Here is a 27,626-nt window from a genome sequence, read left to right as displayed (position 1 = left end):
AGTATAAATCTTTGACTGTCTTCATAGTTCTCTATGAAAGATTTGAGAGAAGCATCCTACATCCTAGGGATGAAGATCTATAGAGATAGATCTAAAAGACTGCTTGGATTGTCTCAATCCACGTATATAGATACCTTACTGAAATGGTCAGCATGAAGAATTTCAAAAAAGACTATCTTCCAATAGGTTATGGAATTACTCTCTCTAAGAAGGATTGTCTGACAACTCCATAAGAAAGAAAGCGTATGAGTAAAATCTCATATGCTTTAGTAGTGAGATCTATCATGTACGTCATGACATGTACGAGACCAGATGTGGTATACTCACTAGGGATAGTGAGTAGGTACTAGTCTGATCCAGGTGAGAACCATTAGAATGTCGTAAAGATAATCCTTAAGTATTTAAGAAATATTAAGAATCAATGGCTTATCTATGAGAAACTAACTTAAAACTTATGGAATATACTAGTTCTAACTTTTAATCAGATCATGATGATAGCAAAAGTGTGTCAGATTATGTATTTACCCTAAATGAAGGAGCGATCTGCTGGAAAAATTTCAAGCAGCACACCATAGCTAACTTAACTTGCGAGATGAAATATATCACGGTATTCGATACTGCGAAAGAAGCTATCTGATTATGAAAGGTCATCAGCGAGCTGAGAGTGGCACCCTTCCTTAATGGTCCTGTTCTGCTGTACTGCGATAGTATTGGAGTCATAGCTCAAACGAAAGAACTGAAATCCGATCAGCGTACCAAATATATTCTATGCTGCTACCACATGGTCTGGGAGATCATGGATCGAGATGATGTCGAACTTCAGAAGATCATGGAAAGAAAAATTTGGTCGATCCATTTACTAAAGCCCTCGAAGTCAGAGTTCAACGCATACAAATAGAAAATGGGTATTAGGTACTGTACTGATTGGCTTTAGTCCAAGTGAGAGTTGTTAAAACATATATCCTAAAGTCAATCGTTTGGATAATTGGGCTCTTTGTAATTTATATATGAATTATGAATTAATAAAAGTTATTTGATATTCTTCATCACAAGATGAACATCTTCTTTATGTGAACTCATGTGTTGTGATGAAGTCCTTAGAACTATATAACAATCGATAAAGAAAAATTTATCAAATAGTTCTTAAATATGTTCACAACCAAATGATATGTCATAACAAAATGATGATGTTCATCGAGTGTAGGTCGTTGTATGCCATATAGATTAGTTATCCTCATAACTAAGGAGTGTAGAGATACTGATATGACATACAGATGAGATATAAGGGTACATCGTCACTGAATAAGTGACTTACCTACTGAGCACTTTGCTGTCAAGAGTAACTCGCGAAGCATATGAATATAAGTGTCCCTCAAATTTGAGATCACTATAGTGATTTACAAGCAACTTACTGTGTTTTAGTGTCGGACTATCTGTATTTCTAATATAGTAACGGAAGGCTACTAGATATAGTCAAATACTTACAAAGTCTGTGTGTGGATCAAGATGGCATCATTGTATTTCAATTTAATAAATTCTAATCCGAATAATCCATATGATGGATGTGAAAGATTGAAATATGATATGGATGACTCATCTAGGGTTGATAGTGAAATTCTAAGTCATTCTTGAGCATTTGAGGTCAAAAGAATGAATTATGCAGTAACCATATGTATAGGTTCTTGAATATTACCTTGCATATATTCGATCTATCCGAATGTCAGAAACTATTACTAGATGGTAACTTCGATTAGTATAGAAAGTTATTTCTATACTATTGGCTTAGTGTTCAAACCTATGGAGTTATATACAAAGTCAAACAATGTATGAAAGAATTGATCCAAGTCTATGAATTCAATTTGAAAGTACTTGACTTGATTGAACAAATAGATTAGTTTAATTGAGAATTAAGTTAAAGATCATATATGATTAAACAAGTTGACTATATCTAGCTAGCACTAGATATGAGGTTCATGTTTAATTTTGGAGATGATGATAATTTAATCAATGATTCAAGAGATTTATGAGATATTGAATTTATATCCTAATTAATTTTAGATTAGATCTGATTTAATTAAGGCTTGATTGGGTTGAAAATCTAAGTTAGACTTGGACCAAAATCTTAATTAGATTAGGATTGACAGGCTCTTCGAATCTGATTCGAATCGGATCCAAAATGAGTCAAATCTAAGCCCATTTAATTTAGAACCAAAGAGTCTCAAATACCAAGGACTCTCTCTCATAAAGTGGTTGACCATAAGGGAGAGTAGCGCTGATTTTTTTTTGCCCCAAGGAGCACACGTGTGAAGGGTCTCGCATGAAACAATCTTAGGTGCTTCTTTCTCATGACTGATTCCTATGCTGTATAGGATTGGGTGTCCTAACTAATTAAGACTTTGGATCAGATGTGGATGCCTTATCTATTAAAGGAAGGACCCTATTACATGGTAGGGAACTAATTTTGTGCGATAAAAATACCAAAACACCTTGTAAGAAAGTAGAGAGCGGATGCTAAAATTTTTTGGCGTGTAGTTTCTTTCTTAGCGTGGGCTTTTCTCTTTAGGCATCTTCCTTCTAGGCATCTTTCTTCTTGGTGTGGAGAGTCCCTTCCAAGATAATATCAGTCCGTGAGATCAAATCTCTCCCTCCCCTTGCTATCCCTTCTGAAGGTTTGGCACGAAGAACATCATCCCTCTTTCCTGTGAAGCTTGATGTGCGCACGAAGTAGAGGGCCTATGTTTTTAGGCTTCGCGAGGTATATGATTCAAGCAACCTCTAGAGATTTGATCTCTATTCTGCTGTGATCAAAGTAATCCATAATTGTTATGTAAGTTTTTGAATAGAAAAATTTTTAAAACACATACTGGCGATTTGATCAGATCGGAGAATTTTCCTTCACCATGGGCTGGGCGAGGACAACCTTAGTTCGGCTATGCTTAGGAGCTGGAGCTGCACTCGCCTTCTTTCTTTTTGTGGCCCGACAAAGAGCTTCTAGATCCTCGAGATTCAATGCTGCACAAAAGATGAGGTTAGTCAAAAGAAAAAAACGCCAAACTAAAGAAGTAAAAATACTTACTCGCAAGATCGGTCGGGCTTAACCCGACCTTGAACAAGCTATCCTCGGTAAGGAGCTTGAACAATGGAGGGGGAGTGAGACTAAAGATCTATGCCAATGTCTCCTCCTCGGCATCCAACAGCATGGGAGTTCTAACCACTGACCTATGAAGTCGATCCTATGACGTATTGAAGTCCCAGGGTTGCTCGATCGAGATGAAAAAAAACTGCTCCTTCCAGTTATGAATCAAGGAAGGACATCTCGAAAGAGACGTCCTCCCTTCTAAAGAGAGATGTACCACTACCCGACCTCTGTAGGGTGCTTTTTTAATGTGAAGCAAGCCTAAAAAAGCTGGGAGGTCAGTTCGACCCTGAAGAGAAGACAATGGATGAAAAAAGCTAAAATTTGATGCCATGAGTTTGGCACTATGCTACAAGGACTTATTCGGTATAAGTTAAGGAATTCTACAACTAAGTAATGGAAGGGCAACCTAAGGAATGGAAGGGTAACCTAAGGCCAGCCTTTAATAATTCCTCATAAAGGCCAATCCAACCTTGATGCGATAGAGTTATGCGCTCCCTAGGAACGACAACCTCCAGCCTGAATTCGATTGAGATTCAGTACTCCAGCCTAATGATCTTCAAGTCCTCTAGGGTGAGAACGGAGTTCACCCTAAATAGACTGAAGTCCAGTACCTCACTCACTTCGGGTCTACCCGAAGAACAAGTTACATCAGACTCAAGGTCCGCACCTCTCATATCATCGCTTAAGCTCCAGGTGGATGGATTCGAACTCAACGCACTCATGGTAAGGATGGCAGGGAACTGACCTTTGGAAATGGTGCGGCCAACGAAGATAAGGGATAGAAAGGGGTTAACCGAAGATCGGCTTCAACTGAGCAGCGGAGCGAAATCTCTAAGTATCAGAGTTCCCCAGTGAATAGCAGAAACAGTAATAATAAAGTTACAGAGGTCCCTACTTTATAGGGGGTCTGGACGGCTTCGATCTACTGTCGACTTATCTCCCCCTGCCGATGTTTGCCAAATGACAATCGGTGATTGGTCAAAACATGGCTCTCGCGAACCTGATAATTCAACGGTCCAAATTTGAAGATGCTTCATCTTAGAAAATCGATCTTCGACACATGTCAACAAAAGATAGTTCGACGAAGTCAGCCTCGATCTCGGATTAGTACTCTCTTCGATTGAACTTGTACAAGTTTGATCTTGAGAGTGGAGGGCATCTGTTGTAGATTTATACCTCGACCTCAACTGCAACATCCTCAGCGTCGATCAAGCTACGGGAGATGGACGATAGTTGGAACACGTGTACACAACAGACATGAAGATCACCAGATGTGACCCATTGAGTTAGTAGTGTTTCCCATTCCTCGGCCCATGTCTAGTTCACCTCGACCTAGGATGACCTATTATAGCTCGTACATAGCCGACTAATTCTAGATCACCTAATATCAACGCATGCTCCACGGTCTCCAGAACCTCGACCACGGATAATCTATTATAGCTCATCCTTAGCCGAGCTAAGCTCCTTGCCACTAGATCCGCCTTTCTATGTCTCAAATTGGGAAAGTTCAGATAAAAAAGAATTTCTCTACGATTGAGTCACCCTCAAAAGAAAATAACTTCTCCAAATCAATCTACACATCAAATCTGAAAAGCTATCCAGACTCCGAGACGGATACAACTTCAACTCTTTCCCTATAAATAAAGAGACTTCGGAATCCTTAAAATAAGTTCTCCACTCATCGTTCTCTCCATCTCATTGTTCTCTATTTCCTGAGTTGAGCATCGGAGGATTTTCATCGGAGAATCTCCCGATGAGGACTTTTTACAGATATTCGAATGGAGCTCTAGCATCAATCTCACCTCGGCCATCTCTACCTTGATGTTCGATCTCAAGTGGAGAGATTAGGAGCAATAAATATTATTTTAAATAATATTTTTTAAAAAAAATCTACTTACGAAAATGAGATGAAAGCTACCTTTAAATGGGAAATTTTTTTAAAAAAATCACTAAATCAAGAAACGACTCAAAAAAAAGTCCCCAGCGAAAGAGGAAAGAAATTAGAAACCAGGGAACTTGGTCCTTCCACGCGCGCCTCGCGTGCTCCCACTTCTAAGACTCCAGTTCTCTCCCCCATTCCTCTGAAGCCGCCTTCTCCCCCGACCCCTCCGTCTCGTCGACGCGATGAGCTTCGAGGGGATCGACGAATGGGACGAGAACTTCCTTGATGAGGCGATCCGAATCGAGCTCGAGGCTATCTCGTCTCGAAATCCCCCTTCGGATCCCACCTCCTCGTCCAGAGACCACAACGGCGCCGGAGCCTCCTCTCGGCCGGAGCCGGAGCCGGAGCCCATCCCTCCAAGAAACCCAGCCCTGGTTCGATCGGAGCAGGACTACTTTCCCCCCATCCCATCCTCTGATGCCGGTTGGGGGGCCCAGAACGGCGGTTTCAGCTTCTCGCCGCCTCGGGAGCTCTCTCAGAGGTTCCCGGAGAGGCCAAACTTGGAGGACGATTGCGAGATTATCGATCCTTTGGTTTTGAACAATGCCGAGTATGGTGACCGCTCCAGGCGTGGGGGTGGCGGGGCCAAGAAGGACAAGGAGGTTGAGAGATTAAAGGCGAGGGCTTTTATGCGATTTCTTGAAGATGGTTATGTTTAAAGATTTCATCTTGCTTTACTTTTGTTAGTTTTAGGGTTTGTCTTGCATTTCTTTGAGCCTCATCTTTTTGGTTTCTTTTTGATGATCTTTTATGCTTTTGAATAGAAATATGGGATTTACTGTGACAGCACTTTCGTGATAAAAAGATTCTTTATTTCTCCAAGTGGGGAAAAGGATTCTATGCTTATGGTAAACCAAACCACAAAGGATAAATAGCTATCAAGAGACTGAGGTCTGCAGACTGGTTCTTGGTGTAAGATTTCATGACATTTTTTCTGTATTTATCATGCAAGAAGTCCTACAGCGACTAAGCAAGAACATCTTGCCTTCTTTATTTAATCCAAAAGCAGAAATGATACCACACTGAGCATCTGATTTTTCTTAATCTTTAATATTTCAGTCCAACCCTGAACATCATCATACCCTTATGTTTACCTCTGCCTATGCCCCTTTTGTTGGCCATAATATTCCCTCCTTAATTAGCGGAATTAACATTTTTCATTGGTGTTAGTTCTCATGGATCATTCTTCAAATTTGACTCTGGTTTCCCTATTTAGTATTGTCATCTTCCCTCTTCTTCTACACTCTTGCCATGTAAACAATAAGATAGGCTGCCAACCTGCCAACGGGCAAATGTGATTCCTGATCTTCCTTAAAGTTTTCTAACCAAGGAATTTAGTACTAGTATTAAAAGGTTGATACCACCTTGGCAATTCGCCACAAAATCTTGTCGGTTTATCAGTACAGCTTGATTTTGAGTGTGCTTCACTGGTTACTGCATATTGATTGGAAAGACTTTTGATCATGAAGTTATGGTTTATAGTTCTCCTAATTTTCCAAACTCATTCCCTAACCAAAAGTTGAAATCATGCTTGCCAAATAACCTTTAGTCTTTGGCCAGTCATGTGTTCTTCCTTGGCATTCCTTTGATCCCCTTTAGTGGAATCTTTTGTGCTAACACCTGTAAACAATCTCAGAAAAGGCCCTTGAATTTCTTAGTAACTCATCAAGGCACAGAATATGAATCATGAAGTTGGAGGAGGCAAGAAATCTTGATTTTATGCTTGTGTGTTGCTTCATCTTTCCAATAGAAGTATGGAAACTTCAAAGCATGTTACTTAACACATTGACCTATTTGATTGCTCTTTGATGAAATATGTGAACTAAAACAGGCACCACACAGAAAAAAAGATGAAATTATGGACCTAATCTTTTCATTCCATCCCAAAAGCAAATGATTATGCACTTGCTTTACCTTGATTAAAGCTCCTTGTCTCCCATTAGCAATTCTATCAAGAATCCATTTCATCCTACATGCTATCCTCTAAGAAAGTTTCATTCATCAACCTCATTGGGAGAATTCTTCTCTCTCATTGACCTAGTTTGCTTCTTAGGCACACAATGGCCCACTAATTTGCTTGCAGCTGAGAAAACACACCTAATTCTTTATATAGAGTTAACTTTTGTTTGTTTATCGTATTGTCCTCTTCATTGCTGTGCAGATTGGTGTATAAGGTGTCAGAATTTTATTGTAGAATAACATGTCCTTGAGTGGTTATATTAAGAGATACTATAACCATACGATTAGATAGGCATGATGATTGGGTGGAGATTTCAATTTTACAAGTAGTTCTTGATGAAATGTGCTAATTGAATGATAGAGTTTAGTTCCTTAATGGTTGGCCTGGGGGCTTAGTTCTAACTTTGACAATAAATAATTTAGTGAACAGATGCATGGTGGAAGATAGTTGAAAAATATAGATGATATCAGATAGAAGATAATACTGACAGATGGAGGATTTACTTGATCATGCATCAATTTTAATTAGAGAGGGAATGGAAGTTGTCGAGATTAGGGGTCCACTTTAATTAGTAGCAGTTTAAACAACAGGACCAAATGATGCTCATTTTCTTTTCTCCAAAAAATGAAGGGTTCATAAAGAAGGTAATGCTTGATGATTGTCAGTTTTTGATTCTTATTATTAAGTTTGTGGGGAGTAAATTAATTAGGTGGCATTGAGTTGCACTTTCTTGTGGATGCTGCTACTTTGGTAGCCATATGAAGTTTAACTTTAAACATAATTTGATTAAGTGTATGGATTATTAAACTTTGTTTTTTGTTCACAAAATTTCTAGCTATATGTGAAACCTTAACTTGAAAATATGTTTTGGTGGTTGAGAGGTAAGGGTGCGGTCATACAGAAATAGAACACTGCTTTCTGTTTTCCATAACCTTTTGTACAAAAAGATATAACATCAATTTAGGAATCAATCATATTTTAGTGTGATTTTGAACTTTGAGAGTATTAATTTGTTTGAATAGACAGTACATATTTGGATAATCTGACTTTTCCTCTATACATATTGCAGAGGGAGTTGGGGCGTGTCTCGAAGCAACTCAATCACTTGGTACACTTCTAAAGCTTTATCAATTCTGTGAATTGAAATCTCTTTGATACTATGATCTGATTTTTTTTTTTTCTTTCTTTTTTGGTATTGTCTAAAAGCCCTGTTCTTGGTCATATCCAATTGCTTGTTTCATACCTATTTTAGTTACCTACTCATGTGCAAAAATTGGTTCCTCTTCCCTGTTTAGCTTCAAATTTATCGGTTTTTGTTTGGCTTCTTTATTGACTTTTTCCTCTCAAAGGTATCTATTTCATGTGTTCTTTCTTCTTTCTTGTGGTAAAATCTCTTATAAAGTGATACAATGTAATTCGTATGTATTATATGTTCATGGTTGATATATGATAATACTTTTGTGGAAACATGATTTCTATTTTTAACTGACCTTTGAATGATTTCTAATGAATAAGAAACATCACATTATGTTCCATGATGAAATAAGTGAAACATGATCGGCTACTGTTATATACCTTCATTTATGGGCCATATGATAGAGTTTGTATTGTGTTTTGAAGAGTTGTCATGTGCATGGCCATGTGTTGTGCATCAATATTATCATCTTGTATCATGGTATGCTAGTGTGGTATGTGAGATGCTATAAAAGTAACTAATATGTGAAGGCACTTGTGTAGCATGGCCATCTTGATTTTCTGTTACAAAGATGAACACTTTCATAGATACTTTACTTCCCATACAATAATAACTAGCAAAGTTACACACACACGCACGCACACACACCTATGGAGTTTGAAGAATTGAAAAAAAATGAAGATTTTAGAAATCTATAAATAATCTTTTGGTACAAATGAAGATTTTTGAAATTTGCAAAATCTAAGGGCAAGCCTTGGTGCATTGGTGGGATTACTCTATTGTGATCTAAAGGTCAGAGGTTTGAAATGTGGAAGCAACCTCTCCACATGCAGGGATAAATCCATGTACAACTGACCCTCCTCGGACCCTGAAATGGTGGGAGCCTCATGCATTTGGCTGCCCTTTCTATAAATAATTTTTTTATGTATGGCAATGAAAATCTTTTGGACAATATCAGTTGGTAATTGATAATCTGTCTCAGGAACAAATGAGTGCATGCTATGATTTTATTGAATTTTTTTGTTTGGTATGGTAATATGCAAATAATGTTATTAATGGCATTATTATTCATATATGGTGACCATGCCTTAAAGCTAATTTGGACCATTGTCGGCAATTATAACAGTCCACCATAAAGCTGAAAATTTGGAAAAAAAATCAAATATTACTCTATTTTAGGTGCTAAAATTAGCAGTTCAAGACTAGTGGACCAAGTAGATACTTGGGATGTTGACCCGCATAATGTTTGTGGATGCCAAAGTAAACTCACATGGGATTATTGATCAAATTCTTGCCACTTTTGCTAGAACGTGTCAAAAAGGCATCAAAAAACAAGAAGCATTGTTACCAGATCTGGCCATTCATTTTGACCATACTGTTAGACATTCCCTTGACAAGACTTGGTAACCATGATATCAATTAGATACGCAGATCCTCTGAGTATGGGTGTAGTTGGTTTTGTGACAGTGGTCTCATATTTTGATTGGTGGAGCCTTTGATGGGAGTGGATTTGGAGCAATGGCCTTCATGTTTATTGAAAGAGTCTAACAGGTTCTGTGTGCTAAATAAAATTTTGAGTTATAAGAGCTTAAACAGGCATGAGATTTTTAAAGTCTGATGAGTATCATCATGGGGGTTGCACGAGTTATCTTTGATGGAGGATTGTAGAGAATTTGTACAGGCCCAATCATCACGTGGAGAATTCATGGCTTTGGTATGGTATGCTACTAAGTAGGTTATCATGGGAGTTTTGGTTCCTTTGGGAATCATACTATGAGAGTTGAATTGCAAAAGTTTCCATCTAGAGGGAATATCGAAGCTTTTAAATGGCAGTTAGGATTGTATATTAATTTCTGTACATTATGATCCTCCTCTCTTATAAGAGTATTTCCTTCTTCCCTTTCTAGAATCTCCTTATTGGCTTTCACATTTTGAGCCACAGGGGATTCAAAATTTCTAAATTCAAGAACACTTATTTGAGATTATTAGCCATTTGGGATGTAGCCTAGAAAATGTATTGGGCATCATCTTCCTTATGAATGGCATCATCTATGTGTGCCTGCGAGATTTAGTGGTGATTGTCTTAGTGAATGGTGAAAACTTTTGGCCATTGGGCTGAACACATATTTTGGTCATTTTGTGTTCAAAATGTTTGGTGGGAAGAACAAGGTCTGGAAAAGTTGCTCCAGATACTTGGTTTAAATGAACGATCATGAATACTGCCCCCAACTTGTGTTCTATGTTATATGAGATAAATTGAACTTTGTCATTTCATGCTGGTTATTGAAAATGGGCCTTTGGAGGTTTGTTATTGTAGGTTAAGAAAAGAGCTATCTCAATGACAATGGCGACGAGAAATAGGAAGATAGATATATGGAGGGGAGAGGTTAAGCGGCTTGACATGTTTCTCAGGTCCTGAGATTGGTTCACTTAGTGGATTGCATAGTATTTAGGGACCATGATCAGATGGGTGGGTTTTATATGGGCATTAATGTGTTTTGATGGCAAAGGAGGGAACTGAAGGGTAGAAAAAGAATGAAAAATAAAAAAATTGCTGTAGTTTTGGGTGTAGAATAGTTACATCCAAGTTTTTGCATTTAGATATCAAATAAATGGTGGGTTGAGATAATCAGAGTTTAGTGATGTAGCATTAGCCTTGTTTATGGAAGAGTGGTGGATCCTACAGTCAGTTTCATGATTACTGCAGTTTCTGTGATGTAGGACCACCCACTCAAAACATATTGCTCCCATGGGTGGCTGGCTATCATTGAGGGCCTCATGCTTTAAATTAGGGTGGGAATGGATCATGTTGGGTTCAATTTGTGGGGGTTGAAAAACCTATAGTCGAATTCAACCCATTAATTTTGCATAGGTCCAAAGTTAGCCTGCCAATCTCCCTCGCATCCTTTTTTTCTCTTTTGTCTTTTGCTCCTTGGCACTTATGGGCCACTATTGAACTTGGAAGGCTCTCTGTTGTTGCCAGATACCTGGACCCTGGCCCCTACTGTTTTACTCTCTCTCTTATCCTTCTGATTCATAAGATGTGGTGGGTTGCCACCATTCCTTGCCCTTTGTGCCTTGATGGCTAAATCTGTGTTGCACAATTTTTTGAGTTGCCATACTTCCATTATGACTCTTGGGTCTAAGAGGTAAACCTGAGAGCAATCCAATCTGTTTTCACCAACTTGAAAGTGATCTGAATATAGACCCTATGTAGGGCTGATATTTGCATTAGCTTGGGTGGTTTTTGGGGTTTGCTTAGAATTGCTAGCCTGCCTTAAATAGACAAAGGAAAATGGAGAAAGAAGACAAACTTGTGGCATTATCTTAAATGGATGTGTGGCCTTGTGGGCAAGGTTTTAAATCCCGTGGGACAAATGTGCCCCGGTTTCTCTATGGAACGAGATGTCCCACTGTCCCGTTCCGTCCTGTCCCGATAGCAGTCTCGGTCATGCATCCCAGTGGATATCCTTCATCTTTCTTCCCATCTTCTTTTCTTTCTTTCTTTCTTTCTTTTTTCTTGTTATCTTTCTTCCTTCTTTTCTTTCTTTTTCTCTACTTTCCTTTCCTTTTTCTTTCTTTTTCTTTTGCCTTCCTTTCTTTTTTTCATTTTTCTTCTTTCCTTTCATTTTTTTCTTTTCTTCATCTTTCCTTTATTTCCTTCTTTCCTCGTTCTTCTTCTCTCATGGTAAGGATGGGTTTTGGAGTTTCGAGCTCGTCCTGGTCTTGTTTTCTCATAGGAACGGGACAGAACGATCGGGACACCCCTGTCCCTCTGGGACGTAAAACTTTGCTTGTGGGGCCATTGCAACCGCCACATGTTATGCCTTCTCTCTTAGTTTCTTGCACTAATGTCACATGTTTGAGTATTTTTCCATTGTTAGGTAGAATTCTTATTTCTATCAGGAAACTTATTGGACTCTTTGGTTCATGGGAAGAGGAGGAAAGTATGGTCAATAAGAAAATGGAGAAATACCTCATATTTGGCAAGAGTTTTCAATGGAGAAAGATGGGAAAGTAGCTTTTGCATGGGAATTGGATTCCCACATTTCATGGGAAAGAAAAATCAATATGGGACATGGGAAAGTCTAATTCCCGCCAGCTAGGAATTGGGGTATTTTTTTTTTTTTCAAAAGTGCTCGTAAGCTTTTAGATAGAATGGAGTAAGGTCTTTCCCTTTATTAAAGGCATAATAGATATTTTACATAACTTTTTTAGGAAAGTAGATGTTCAACCAAATATAAGCTACTCTGAAATATGCCAATTTTCCATGATCAACTAAACATGCAAAAACCACTTTCCTAGGCATCAATAAGGGGAGATTCTTCCTACAAGCCAAATGAGTCTATAGAGTTTTGTAGCTTTCTGAAGGGTTGGTTAAGAAATTTCTGCTAGGGCTGCAAGTGGATTGCGTTAACCCACTCCCAATCCAGAGCTATTTGGATCAAGCTTGGATTGAAAAATATCTCCAATCTAAATATATGCTGGACTTGGATAACTAAATACCTTGATCCAGACCTAAACCAGTGTGAACATATGTCCCAAAACCCTCATGAATTTAAGAAACTATCTTTTCCATAATAAATTTAATTTATATTGTTATTAATTTGTGTTGTTGACTATAATTTGTAATGTAGTGGTCAATCAAATCTTATGTGGAAAAGGTTGTAGACATATGTCTGCATGTTGCTCATTGTTGTTTCATTGCATAACATATTTATGATATACTTATGCTATCAATTTATACATGTTTATTATGGTTTCTTTTAGGATTGTTTTTGACCTGATTGATCCCTGATGGATCAATTTAATAAAGCATAAAGCTAATCCAGTTAAACTTGAATGAAAATGGATTAGGCTTGGGATTAATTTTTTTGACCAAATTCAAATATTGATTGGTGCCCATCCTAATCCAACCTGTGCTGCAGCCCAAGATACTGCTGTGACTCTTTTTTTGTTTTTGTTTTATTTTATTTTATCTTGAGTTGATGCATCAGAAACATTGGGCACATTCTGCTTCTTTTTTTTCCTCCTCCCCAGTGATTTCTTTGCGCTTGTCTTGAACAATCACCTATTATCTTTGTAAAGATGAGCTGTGCTGGAAGTTTCTTAATTCTGTTTGTCTTCAGATTCGAGGTCCATCTTCACCAAATTGCATTCTTACAATTTTAGGTACCAAACTTCACTGAATTCAAGTACTACATAAATACATACACATACATGCATGCATCTATATATATATGTTTGTGTGTGTGTGTGTGTTATATAAATACATATGCATACATGCATGCATCTATGTATATGTGCGCACGCATGTGCATGTATGTGTGCGTGTGTCCGTGCATGAGAGCCCGCATGCATGCATATAAAATTGAGATGGGCATATATTAATCTAAAAGATAATACAGCTATTCACACTATAATACATGAAAATTTGAACTTGGGAAATCTAGTTGCTGTTTTATTTTCTAATCTTTAATCAGGAGGCAATTGCTTGAATTGTTGTGGTTGCATGTCGTCCCTTTCTCCCTCCATGCTCTTTTATTAGGGCCTCTCCCCTGAATTGCCCCTATCTGATTCTATTTCAGAACGCATGATGATGTGATGCATCTGATTTTTTAGCTTGGTTCTGGGATTGTGCTAGATTCCCAATATTGATGCCTATGTTTAAGAGCTCATGTCATCATCATCAAAAAAAAAAAGAGATGTTGGAACCCCTCATTCTACTCCATGATTGCATGCCATCTGTAATGCAGATTTTGGGTTTTTAGTTTTCCTTTAATGTGCGGTTTTTGTAATTGATTATTTTAGCTTGCTCAACTCAGAAGGTTTTATTTCTATATCCACCCATTCTTTCTATCTGCCTGTCTGCCTGCCTGTCGCCAAGATCTACCAAACAACAGAAGCTTTACTCTTAGGCAAAAGTTTTGTTAGAAGGTGCTAGACCATTGTAAAGTAGGGACACAGTTTCATGGAGTTTTGGAAGTATGTTAGTGATATTACTTTAACTAAGTTAATGCTTTAGAGATATTAGTTTAACGAAGTTAATGCTTTACAATTTTAACATGCTTTTCAGAATATAAAGTGTATAGTAAAAATCCTTTTAAGTTGGTAGTCATGATTTGAGTTACGTCAACATTGCCTTATTTCTTTTCAAATGACATTCTTATCAGTCATTGCTTATGTACTTCATACTTTGTTGGAGAAGATAATTTGCAAAATAAAAAAAAAAAAATCAAACCACAATAGTGCCTAGTAACCCTGTTGGCACTCTTCAATAAATTATTGTGATTAATTTTGATATGTTCAGATATGTGCTTGTATTGGCTTTAGAGTAAGATTGTCTTTGCATTGAACGAGGAAGTTCACTTTTGTGATTTATATATTTTATTTAATAAATGGCATCTGTGGTGGTTTATTATAAATAAATCTTTCTAAGTACAGATATGCAGTTGAATTTTGCCTCCTTCATCTTTTAAGTAGGGTCATTGTTTCAAATGATTACATGCATCAGGAACATGAATGTATGGAGCTTAAAAAGGACAAAGCTTGGAAAGATGAGCAACTTAAATATGCCTTTTCACAGATCGAAGCCAAAGATGCTGAAATCTGCGGTTTGAACAGGAAAAATTTGTAAGTAGAAGTGTCCTTCTGTTATAGTATTTTCCTTTTTGTGAAGCTCTCTCTCTGGTTGTTCATAAAGTACAATGCTAGTTTACACTATCACACTAAAAGCATTATTATCCTTAGTATACTGTATTCTGTGACATGGATATGCACAATAAGAAGCTTGCCTTGGATGTTTGACAAACAGATTTGCACTACCCAAAGAACCTATGTTTGCTGATCAGTTAACTATGATTTTGTGGAAATGCTTTTACATGCAATTTTAGAGAGCATAGCAGAAGTATAGATTATTATGAAGTTACTCTACTGATATATTGCAAGCAGCAAAAATCTGCTTGTTTCCTTGCAAACTTGTTTGAATCCCATAGTTGTTGGCAGGGTGCTTCGATTGTTGTATGTCTCAACAATGAGGCCTGCAATGTTGTATGGTTCTGAATGTTGGCTAATAAAAGGGTTCAAGAAGATAAATGTAGCAGAAATGAGATGGAGGTGTGGAAAAGCTAGACTTGATAGACTGAAAAATGAGTATATTAGAGGAGTTGTTGGAGTTGCATGAATTAAAGACAACATGATGGAGAATCAACTGAGATGGTACAGGCAGCTGCAAAGGAACTCTGAGAGGGCTCAAATAAGAAGAGGTACTTTAATTTTTGTTGAAAGATGTTGGAGGGGAGGACTAAGATGGCATGGATGAGGTTGTAAGAAAACATATGTAAAAGCTGGAGGTTTCATCGGGTTTGGCCCTAAATAGTAATTCTTGGCAAATGAGGATCCATAAAGCTGAATCTGAATAGTCGGGATAAGGCTTGATGAACATGCTTAGGATTATGGCTTTCCACTCAACATTTTTGAAGTCTACTTCATTCAAGAAATGGAAAAATTCTAAAACTCTGCAGGAAGAAGGATAGGGAACATCAGAAAAGCTAGCGTGGGGAAGTGGTAAGGGAATGAAGTGAGTAACTGAGAGCTCGCAGCTTGGTTAGGTGGAAGAACCTGTAAGAGCTGTCAGCAGTAATAAACACTTTCTTGAAGCAGCTACAATGCAGCTCAGTAACCTACCAGATTTTGTGGCAAATGATCTGGCCAGTAATATTTTCTTGTGTGTATTTGTCTGTGTGCCCATTCATGCATGGAGCTGATTAGAGTTACTTTAGAAGGATCATCTGAAGGGTGTCTCCAAAACTATCATTGACTCATCAGAAGGCCTGCTGAAAGTCATTTATGCTTTGTCATAAAACTTGGCATTTTATTACATGTACAAAAGAACATACCTTGGCATTGAGTTATGGATAGAATATTTGCTGGAATCTGCTAAAGAAAGTGTTTCCTGCTTGGTGTTTGTAGGACTGTTGGTATTTAAATAAGCAAGTTTCTGTGGTATGATCTTATTTAATTACTAAATTGTGTTTTTGAAAAATGTACTTCAGTTGTTACCATCTTGTCTTACCGCCTTTTTGTCTTACTGGTCTTTTACATTTTTTCTGTAGAATGCCTTGAAGCTGCCTTGTATTAGTTATGATTGTTATATGCAACTTCCATTAATATAGAAAGACATGAGATAGTAGGATCCAAAGAAACACCAGATGCCTTTGAGAAGGGTTAGTTAGAATTGTGAACTCCATAGTAGCAGCATGACTGCGTCAATCATGATGCTGGTTTCTGGAGAGGCACATGAGCATAGGTTGACCTCAGAAAAAAAAATACTTTTGAAGTTGATGATTGTATATTAGAAGAATTGAGTTAAAAACAAATATACTGAAGTAAACTTTTAATAACACCAACAAAATAATTTGTTAACAGAAGCTGTGGATCATTCACAAGGAGGGTGTTACAGAAAGAAAGGAGGGAAGACCAAAATAGATTTTGGAGGAAATGTTTTCGTGGATTTAGAGGCATTACCAATTCAGAGGACCCAGGCTTGGATTACGAAAAGTTTGTTTCAAGTATTGTGCATAAATTGATTGCATTAGTTGTCACTAACATATAAGTGACTTTAACTTTTTATGCCCATTCTTTTTGAGTCTCAACTTAGAAAGGCATCATTTGCAAAACCCCTCAGGGTCTTAAGTGTTTTTTCTGCTTTAATGTGCTTTTATTTTAATTGTTTTCATGTTGTCTGTCATATGAAAATGCATGAATATGTTCCTATTTTTTGTCCCTCTCTCATCTCCCCTCCATATCTCAATCGCCCATTATCTTTCTTCCCCCCATGCATATTATTGATCATCAATTTTCCAATTGCAGGGGTGTTTCTAAGCTAGATCTTCACAATAATGGCTCCTTTGTTGACCAGGCTGGTTGTTCTCATATTAATGAAGATAAGGGTACTCGAAGTATCACTCAGGCTTTGCGAAGGACAACAGATTGTGATTATGGTAGATCAAAGGGAGCAAATGAACCTTCAGGTGGGTTCTCTCTGGACTCTAAAATGCTTGAATTTTATGGTCCTGAAAGAAATGATGTTCGTACTGATGGACCAGCTGCAGTATCTGAATTGAAGCACCATATTTTGATTGATAATAGTAAGGGTTAGATATTTGTCTTATAACTCATTCATTCTGTTCCCACTGTTATATCTCTTCTATTTTGTCCTTGATCTAATTCTTTGTGATTTGATATTCATTAGGCTTGACTACCTCCAGTGGAGGTGCTATTCAGGTATCTTTACCATTTCTTCATGCTTGTAATGGAATGTGTTACCTGCCATTCTATATATCTTTTCAAAGAACTTGAATAACTTTTTCTCTTATGTTTGCATAGGAAGGTTATTTTCCTGAGAAACCTGCTCGGTCAAAGTGTAATAAGACTGTAGGAATTCAAACAGATTTTGTTCAGAATTATAGCCATATTACTCCAAAGGACCTAGCTGAGGAGCACATCTCAAGCAAACTGCTAGCAATCTGGGTTCCCCCAAATAAAAACACTGGGAGAAATCTGATCTCGAAGTTGCTTGTATCTTGCTCGGCAGATTTTTGTGTGCTTTTCCAGTGCTTGAGTATGACATCGAAAATGGATCTGGATTGTCCATCAGATAGAAGGTTCGCGGACAGGGAATTGGATGATCTTTCACAACCTATCTTATTGACTGATGCTGCTAAAGTGTCCCATCTCTATGCAATATTGATGAAGGTAGAAAGTCACTAAAACCCTTTTTATCTTGCACTAAATGTAGTATCTTACATAAGCTGATTCAGAATGATCATGTTCAGTTTATGACCACTTTCTGCTTATTTACATCTTGTGGCAACCTGGAAGATGTCAATCTCTGTTTGCTTCTGCCTTCTGTGCAACAACACAACACACACACACACACACAGATTGGGAGAAAGAGAGAGAGTTGAAATGCCACAAATAGATTTGAGTGTTTGACCTTCATAGTTCCCTTTGAGATGCCTGGTTTGTGGACTGTCGGTCTTAGCCAGCAAGCTAGAGAGGCCTGAAGCCAAGGATATAAGGACTAAGAGAAAGAAGAGAGAGAAAACTGCTAGGCTAGTTACACCCCCTGAATTTATTGCAAAGATGGAGGGCAATGATAGTGGTAATATTATCATGATTGATCTGCATGGGATCTTTTGATTCATCATCTTTGAATTACAAGATGTAAGCAATCAAAATCCAAGTTTTAAGTACCATGAGACAGGGTTGCCCCCGTTTTTCCATGGAATACGATGCCCCATGTACTAACACTAGGGATGGTGGATGTTGATTCCTATCCTGATCCATTTCATGACTTGTCCTATCTCAATTTATGGGATATGGGGCACCCAGCCATCATACCAGTATTAAAAACCTTGATCACAATATTAAAAATTGTCTATTTTTGAGCATGATGAATGCACTTTTAAAACCTTTTTTAATCATATGCAAGCATTTGTGGGTTGTGTTTTTTCCAATTCACTACCATATGTTATTAACTTTATCAACATTCCTTGTCAGGATCAAAGTATAGTACCGCATCAGTATCGACCATACCATATCGCTAATGCAACAGTATGCCCCTCAGTAACATACTATGCCATACTATACCAATATGATTCTATATCTCACTTTTACAGTGTTGGCACCAACAGGCATACTGTGTGTCAATATGGTATGGACCATATCTGCAAGACATTGGTATGGGTACTGCAACTGAGACTTTAAACCTTGCTCCTTGTGCTGAACACAAATATTATTTTCAGTTTTTTTTATCTTTTGAGGTGCATGTCCTTGTAGGCTCTTGTGATAACCCTCGTGAAACTTGTCTGGTGAACTACAGTGTATGCATTATAAGGATTTTAAAGCTTTGATTTTATTACGTAAAATAATTGAGATATAATTTGATGAACAATGGGCTGATTTGCTAGTTGATCAAGTGTTAAAAATGCAAAACATTTCTCCATAGGGTATAAGTCAAGAATTTGCATATGCAAATACAATGTGATCACCAACTCAGTAGAATATAATGGATTTACAGATGTAGTGATGTACATGAAATGTCATCACCAACTTAGCAAAATATAACAAAAGGTGAAGCATAGACACATGTATAGATGCACTACAGAGACAATTAATCTTGCATCCCCTCTCAGCTTCAAGGTGAGTAGAAATGAAGGTTTGGGTTGTACTTAATGAACAAGTTTGTGATCTGAAACTCCAAATGAAGATGGGGCAGTGGTAGCATTTAAGTTGCATACTAGTGATTAACCAAGTACTACTCAATATCCATATGCTTGGCTTTCTCCTAAAAGATGAGGTTCTGGCTATCTAATTGAACACTTGTTATCACAATTGAGTCATACAGTGGTTGCTAAAGCCAAATCAGATCTGGTGTCTAGTCACTAATGTGGGTGATATTCAATTTTATCTGTGGAGTGGGAAACATTATCTTGTATTTGGATCTCTTAGGGAGTGATCAATATTTTCCTGTAATATAGGAGTGATGAGCAACGGAATGCCCAATGGATGTTGCTGGCCTAAGATTGAAGTGAAGAACTATGTAAGGAAAAATTGACGGTCATGTGGTCTTCTGACTTAGTTGATGATTTAAGAATCTGTTGAATCCAGTACTAATGATTTAAGGTTGCTATATGGTGAGAATACTGAGAAAGAAAATGCTATTGTTGGTGGCTGATGTCATAGCAAGTCCCAGTATTGTACGAAAGGAGCATCTGATGAACCTCAATAAGCATAAGAGCCGTTCTGTCATTAGTCAGGCAAGAAAAAGTAATGAGCTTAGTTGTGTACTTTTGCAGGACGGATAACCATGAAGGTAGCAGACAACCTCCAATGTCTGTACTGGGAAAGACCAAAGTTTTTATCATGATGTGGAATCGAAGGTGCTGCTTTACTATTTAGATCAGTGGTTATCATGTTGCTAACATGCACAAGCAGAGTACTGCACTGAAAAGAAGTGGACAGAAATTTCATGTTGTGCTGTGAATGAAGTTGAGTGCCGCCACCACCTAATTTAATTTCTGAAAACAAAGGCATGGAGAAGTTTATTCAAGACAATAAATAGCAAAATGAAGGTGGTGAGCAAATTGAGGACATGGAGCACGAAGAACTCCAATATTTGCAGCAAGAATGGTGGTAATTGTGACAGGCAAAGTAAAGATCACCAACTAAATAGTGTTGTACTCCAATGTTGAGCCATTGGCCAAAAAGTAAGTCTTGTAATGCTCTATTTAGTCCTCTGTTTGAGTTTTGAACTTATAAACCTAGTGACAAGAAATATGAATTTTCTTACTTGTTTTGCGTTTCCATGGAGCTTAATAAGTTCCTCAATTGTGGCCTATGGTCACTCAGGAATGCCTATAGCCTTGGAGGTTGCAGCTTACATGAAAGGTAGTTTTGCATCAGCAAGAATTGATTCTGAGGGACACATATGTACATTATTCTAAGAATTCAATTTAGATTGAAAAATGAAAAAAAAAAATTAATGTATATGCTGGGCTCCTGTTTGTTGTCTCTTACACGGTACTGTGTTTGAATTCTGCAATAAATTAAGTTTATATACATCATGTTCTGTTAGTTGAAAATGTCTGCAGGAAGAAATCCCTGTTATGGTTAAGAGGGAGCAGATAAAACCAAAGGGATGCATATATCAGCATGGTGATATGATTTGGGCAATTTTTTGTGAATTATTCATGATTAGCTGTCTAGCCAAATCATTTGGTGAATAATTTGTCCATTCATGATTGTCATCATGAACATATTGGTAAACTTGTAAAGCTAGCAAACAATCCATCAATCCTTGAGTTATTGGGTAAGGAAAGAAAGATCCATACTCTGGTTACTGAGGCAGGCCATGGCATGGGATATACTGGGTGATTTTGACTACAGAATGTGACATATTAGAAAATTATTTTTTCTTCTTCCGACAGAAGGGAAACCAAAGGGTTGTTCCTATCTCTGTCCCCCATTCTCTATTTTTTTTGCCTTCTTTTCTCATGTTTTCTTCTTTCCCATGTTTCTTTTCTTCTCAACCTTCCACACAGCGGTTGTTTGCAACTCTTGTTTATGGCTCATATGTTTGAGTGCATGCCAGTTTTGGTTAGAAATGTCTTTCAGTTTGCTATACATCTGCATATATCTACATGTATGTATGTATATATGTATCTGTCTATGTATCTATCTGAGTATGTATCAGTGTATGTGGCTGTGTCTGCATGTATCTACATATATGTTTTCAAAATTTAATTTTTATTATTAAATATTCTGGACTTCTTCCGCATTTTCCTGAATTTGCTTGATTTTTGCCAAATACCAAACTTGTCAACCTTGTTAGATTATTCCCAAATGCTTAACTTGTACTGCATATTAGTATTTTTGTGTTTATCTGGCTGCCAGAACCAGTACAATTTTCAAGGACCAACTTCCATCATGTAAATATGGTTAGATCCTTCATTTTTTTAAAAAAAATTAATTTTTGTCTTTCTGTACTTACAGATGCATAAGGAGGTGGGACAGTTGCATACTTTCCTTGAAGCATTACTTGATCTATGCACTCTTGAAAATGTGAGGGAGAATTTACTTCTCAATTCAGTTTTTAAATTTCTCCTTAGTAGATTATGTTAATGTGAGATGTGCAGCACTGCACATGTTTTCATGAAAATGTCATTTGCCATATTTTATAATTTCAAGAACTGGTAAGCCTAAAAAGAATTGACAGACTGCTGCATTCAACTTTAACAGAACTGATTTTGGTTTGAGGTAGAATTTAATGGATCTGATATGGGTCCAAATTCTTTATGTTCCATAATATAAGTCAGGTATGCATACCCTACACAACAGATCTGCTAGAACAATGTTAAACAAAGTGAACACCGCAACATCTGGCCCTTCTATGAAGGCAATTTTTGAAATGGAAGCTAGAGCTATGAGGCTGTGTTTTGGTTGCAGATAACATGTGAAGGGGAAAAATTATGATCAAATAACATTTTTGACCATTTTGTGTGGGAAAAACAAACAGGAATTAAAATAGGTAGGATCTGCTCTTCTTTTTTATTTTTTATTTTTTTTTGATTTCTCAGATGCCAAATAGTCTTTTCAGAGGGGTTAGGAGTATGAAAGGAATTAAAATAAAAAAAGTGGGTAGTGGGCTCCAGTTGGGCCACCACTATCATTACCAACATTGTTATCCCAACTAAGTTAAAGGAACTATAATTCTTCTGCAATGTAAGACAAGTATGATATGTTCTGACAGATGTAGAACTCGATATATGCATGTTTACGGACCATATGGCAGCTTAGCTAATTTTAGAATGTTTCTATGTTGAGATGAACCCACTTCTTCAGTTTTCCCCCTACCTCTAAGTTCCTCGTTCTTTCTTTTCCATAAACCTTCGCTTGTCATGATAAAAGGGAGAAGAAGCATAGCGTATGGTAAACTAACATAATTATTTATTTATTGATATCATGTCAAAAGTTATGTGCAGAACAGATATTCATAGGGTTTAATACCTGAATCGGAACTAAAAGTGAACTAAACGAGTATTGATGGCTAATTTTAAAATATTGTAAGATCCTCTTTTCTTAATTGGGGAACACATACCATTATGGTGATTATCTCTCTGGTATTTAATGAGAATGCAATGCAAACAGTTAGGATGATAAGTCTCCATATTGTGAAGCCCAGGATTTATTTTACACCTGATTTTAGTTTAATCAAGCTTCTCTTTGGTGATCTTGCAAACATTCTTGTCAGTAGAAATTTGTTCTTATGTAATATAGGTATTTTATTCCTGAAAATTTGTTATTTTTTGAGTTTACCACATGTATATCCACAAACTTTGATATTATATGTCAGAAGTGCTATGGTAACACGACAACCTCATTCAGAAAATACGCAGCCAACTTGTAGCTCTCTAGAACTCCATCTCTAGCTACCTTTATACAGGCAGCCAGTTTGAGGAACAATAGGAATGTTCTCAATCAGCTACCTGACTTTTTTTCATGTGAAATTTGTGTTTTTATTTTTTATTGCAAAGGCCAGAGCCACCCAACTATTAACATATTAGGTACATGGGCAGTCTGAGATAGTGAGATCTATTCCTCATGGGACCAGGACATTTTACTGCATAAAAATCCTTGAGTGGGCTGGGGTTGGACTCTTGTGGAATAACACCACTTAAAGACTCAAACCTTTTGAGCTCTCACTTAGAAGCGAAAGACGAGCCATATGTCTACAGACCACATGGCACCTTAGCTAATTGTAGAATGTTTCTTTGTTGAGATGAGCCCACTTCTTTAGTTTTTCCCCCTACGTCTAAGTTCCTCGTTCTTTCTTTTCATAAACCTTCGCTTGTCATGATAAAAGGGAGAAAGATGCATATTGTATGGTAAGCTAATATAATCATCAATTTATTGATATGATGTCAGTAGTTATGAGCAGAACAGATGTACATAGGGTTTAATACCTGAATAGGAACTAAAAGTGAAATAAAGGAGTATTGATGGTTAATTTTAAAATACTGTAAGATACTCTTTTCTTAATTGGGGAACACATACCATTATGGTGATTATCTCTCTGGTATTTAATGAGAATGCAATGCAAACAGTTAGGATGATAAGTCTCCATATTGTGCCGTGCAGGATTTATTTTACACCTGGTTTTGGTTTAACCAAGCTTCTCTTCGGTGATCTTGCAAACATTCTTGTCAGTGGAAATTTGTTCTTATGTAATATAGGTATTTTATTCCTGAAAATTTGTTATTTCTAAGTTTACCACATGTATATCCCCAAACTTCGATATTATGTCAGAAGTGATATGGTAACACGAAAACCTCACACAGAAAAAATACGCAGCCAACTTGTAGCTCTCTAAAACTCTATATCTAGCTGTCTTTATACAGGCAACCAGTTTGAGGAACATTAGGAATGTTCTAGATCAGCAACCTGACTTTTTCTCATATGAATTTGTGTTTTTATTTTTCTATTGGGAAGGCCAGAGCCACCCAACTATTAACATCCTAGGTACATGGGCAGTCTGAGATCTGTTACTCACGGGACGAGGATTTTTCACTTCAAAAAAATCCTTGAGAGGGCTGGGGTTGGACTCTTGTTGGATAACACCACTTAAAGACTCAAACCTTTTGAGCTTTCACTTAGAAGCGAAAGATTGTACAACTGAGCTAATGCTTAGGTGCTTTGAAAATTTGCATTAGAAAAGCAAATCTTGTTATACATATGACAATCAGACCCAAATTAACCAGACTAACTTTGAGTCAATTTTAGATTATAAGAGTTTTCAATTTAAATGGTTCAGCTCTGGCAGCCTGATCAGATCATTTTCAACTCAAAATTTTGATCTATTTGTTTCTATACTATGGTTCCAATGCATATGTTATAAATAGGTTGGACTTTTGCTGGAACCTTGACCCTTTTATTGATGCTGTGAATGAAATATTATTGTCAAAGCTTGGCCCATGGATTAAGTTAGACATAATGGCCAACATGTAATTAGCACCAATTTTCCATTCCTTGATAGTTCAAACTTGCCTCAACCCACAAAGAACATCACCCCCTACCACCCCCCTTCTATTTTAAGTGGCGAAGATGAATGGGGTGTGTTAAGTATTTTGATCTACAGTGTAGACCTAGTTCATCTTTGCAACTTGCATCTGAAATTAAAAGCTACAACAAATAAGTCGATGATATAAAGCATGTTTGATTCTAATCCGATGTGTATTCCATCTCATTAAATTCAAATCAATAAATATATGCACAAAGAGATTATACTTGTAACCATAATCATGATAGGAATGTCCTGTTCAATTTATTTGAATTTTGCTTCATTATTGCCGTTTAGTTCTCATAAATATCCACTTAATGTGTGCAAGCATAGTGAAAATCGAACAAGGGTGCATTTTGTAGCTGTGTGTATATCTACACAGTGTGTGTATGTATGCTCATCTAGTTGAGTTGTACAGAAGTGGTAGACGTACTTATGTGCATGTAGGGCTGTGAAATAATTTAAACAGCTTGAGTTTGGCTGGAATATAAGCTCAATCAGGCCTAGTTTTATGTTAATTGAGCAAGCTTGAACCTGGTTCTTAGGCTCAAAAATCAATTTTGCTTGATCAGGCTTGGTTTGGTAAGATATATATTCAGCCATTAAATTGATCAGAATCTGATGTTGGAGGTAGTTAAGTTGAGGTTAAGGATTTGATTGGCGGATAGTTTGAATTTTTAGAATCAGGTTCGACTCAAGTTGAACTTGAATCGAGCTTTTGTTCAAACTGTTCAAGCTTGATTCTGACTTGATTCAATATTGGTAGATTTTATGATGCAACAGGAAAAGGAAGAAGGGCTGATTTGATCGATAAGGTTATGCTTTGAAGATCAACACACAAATAGAAGAAAAATTAATTGAAGAATCCTTCACTTGGTGAAAGAAATTCTCTTGAAAAGAATTTTATTAATATATCAAAGGCTACCCTTATAATGTATTATGCGCATATTTACAAGACATTATACCCTAGCCCTAATTCAAGCATTAAAGCCGATATAGAATCATACTCGAAATAGGACTCGACAATAAGAAAACATACTAATATTATTCCATTGAAAATAAGGAAACCTAGCTAAAATTTGATACTGACCCTAATGGAAAATTTATAAGAAAATTTGATTGCTGTAGTCTTTGCTCACGAATCCATTGGCTCCTTCAATGCTTGGCATGGTTTGGTTGGTTATAGTACCTACTGGCTGCACCCTGTGCTGCATCATTATAGCCATATTGAAGGTTGTTGAGCCCATCCATATAGGCCTCTGTTCAGCTTTGCTTGGATAGAGGCTCAATTAAGCTTGATCATAAACAAGGAATCACGCTTGATTTCAAGCTTTAGGATTGAAATAAATTTTAAGCTGAGCTCCATTAGACCCAGGCTAGATCAAGCTTGGTTTGATTGTGGTAGGATGTCTATATCCATAAATGTTGTTTTAATTGTATTGGACAAGATTTTGTTGGTCTTTTTCTTTGGCTCTCTTCCTGTCTCCATTCTGCAATAATCTTTTCTTGGGTGAAGCATGTGCTTGTTTATGATCAATTAATTTAGGTATGCTGTTAAAAAATGTTTAAGTCTAGTTTTATTTAGTGTTTATGCCATGCAACTTTAACCGCTCTAATTTATCAAATTATCATAAACTTCTCTAGTTAACAGATTCTTTGGTGCTTTCAGACATAGTGCCTATTCTTACTTCTTTCTGTAATGCATAGCTTTGTTGTGGTGCAGGTTGTTCTTGTTCACAGATCATTGCGTATATTGCATGCCATCTTGCAACTCTTGCTGAGTTGTGACATAAGTTCTAATCAAAGGTACATGTTGGTATCCAATTTAAACTTAGTTGTTTAGTAAACATAACTAAAACTTGTTTAATTTTGTATCCTTATTATCTTGACAAAATGAATGACTAATGCTTGTTTATGTTGAATGAATATAACCTGGATAATCGAGAATTGGAATTTTGAAATCTCTTACTGGGTTTCGTTCAGTAACATTCAGAGCTAAACTTAGAATTTATTTCAACATTTCCTAGAGATGGCTACAAGTAGGAAAAGCTGAAGAATGTGATGAACTTTCTGTCATCTTGTGACATCAGAATAGAAGTTAGTACCAATTTATTTTCTTTTTCTTAACATTAACGATGTCTAAAAGAGGAAACAATCTGGGTAACCTAGTGTATACAATTACCTTCGAATTTGATAACAGTGTGATTTGTTCTTGTACTTTGTATCATAGCATACTTCTCGTAAGCATCTTCTTTTGTTTAATGATTTTGTATAGGGAACATAACTAATGGGTTACAGTCATCTGCTTTTCTTTTGTCTACCAATCCTTTAAAATTTCTTAAGCTTATGGACTTCAATATGATTTTTTCAGTGTACCCTGCTCAGGAACAATGTCCTCATTGATCGATCATTAAAGAATGAAGTTTGTGAAGTGAAGAGTGTTGAGTTTGTGAATCAAATTGTGGAGTTTCGCAATTCTGAAGAGCAATGCAATAAAGTTGAAGCTTCCAGTTTATTTTCAACGGATAAAAGATCTTTTGATTTGGAAAATCTATGCAAGGAAAAACTTGGGAGCAATGATACATTTCTCCCTTCTGAAAGTTGGATTTCAATTTTTGGGGCAATGAAACAAATAGCTTTGAGGATTAGGAAGGAGTGTGTCCAAAGCGAAGCATTATCTATAATGATTCTCATTTTGATGAGAAGTAACTCTAATGCGGAGAGGAAAAGGTTAGTTGTTGGAACTGGAAGAATTCAACTAATTTCATG

The 27,626-nt window shown here is 36.9% G+C and overlaps 1 protein-coding gene across 7 annotated transcripts in view; it reads left to right on the top strand.

The window, feature by feature from the left end:
* The first annotated feature begins 5,150 nt into the window (after positions 1 to 5,150).
* LOC105060644 (protein SENSITIVE TO UV 2) overlaps positions 5,151 to 27,626 on the top strand; it is a 40,159-nt gene continuing 17,683 nt past the window's right edge. Inside the window, exons 1-10 of one of the 7 annotated variants that reach the window (XM_073250074.1) lie at positions 5,152 to 5,698; positions 8,111 to 8,149; positions 14,751 to 14,869; positions 17,108 to 17,268; positions 17,350 to 17,385; positions 17,490 to 17,521; positions 17,624 to 17,992; positions 21,794 to 21,862; positions 26,581 to 26,663; positions 27,243 to 27,587. In XM_073250074.1, coding sequence (XP_073106175.1) covers positions 5,264 to 5,698; positions 8,111 to 8,149; positions 14,751 to 14,869; positions 17,108 to 17,268; positions 17,350 to 17,385; positions 17,490 to 17,521; positions 17,624 to 17,992; positions 21,794 to 21,862; positions 26,581 to 26,663; positions 27,243 to 27,587 — 1,688 coding nt within the window. In that variant the 5' untranslated portion in view covers positions 5,152 to 5,263. Of the gene's footprint in view, positions 5,699 to 8,110; positions 8,150 to 14,750; positions 14,870 to 17,107; positions 17,392 to 17,489; positions 17,522 to 17,623; positions 17,993 to 21,793; positions 21,863 to 26,580; positions 26,664 to 27,242; positions 27,588 to 27,626 lie in introns of all 7 variants that reach the window. The other 6 variants (XM_073250072.1, XM_073250073.1, XM_073250071.1 and 3 more) reach the window with 6 other exon arrangements.

This window comes from Elaeis guineensis, chromosome 16, assembly GCF_000442705.2.
Source record: "Elaeis guineensis isolate ETL-2024a chromosome 16, EG11, whole genome shotgun sequence".
Classification (NCBI taxonomy): domain Eukaryota; kingdom Viridiplantae; phylum Streptophyta; class Magnoliopsida; order Arecales; family Arecaceae; genus Elaeis; species Elaeis guineensis.
Note: the sequence above shows the minus strand (reverse complement) of the source record. Positions and strands in the feature narration are given on the sequence as shown.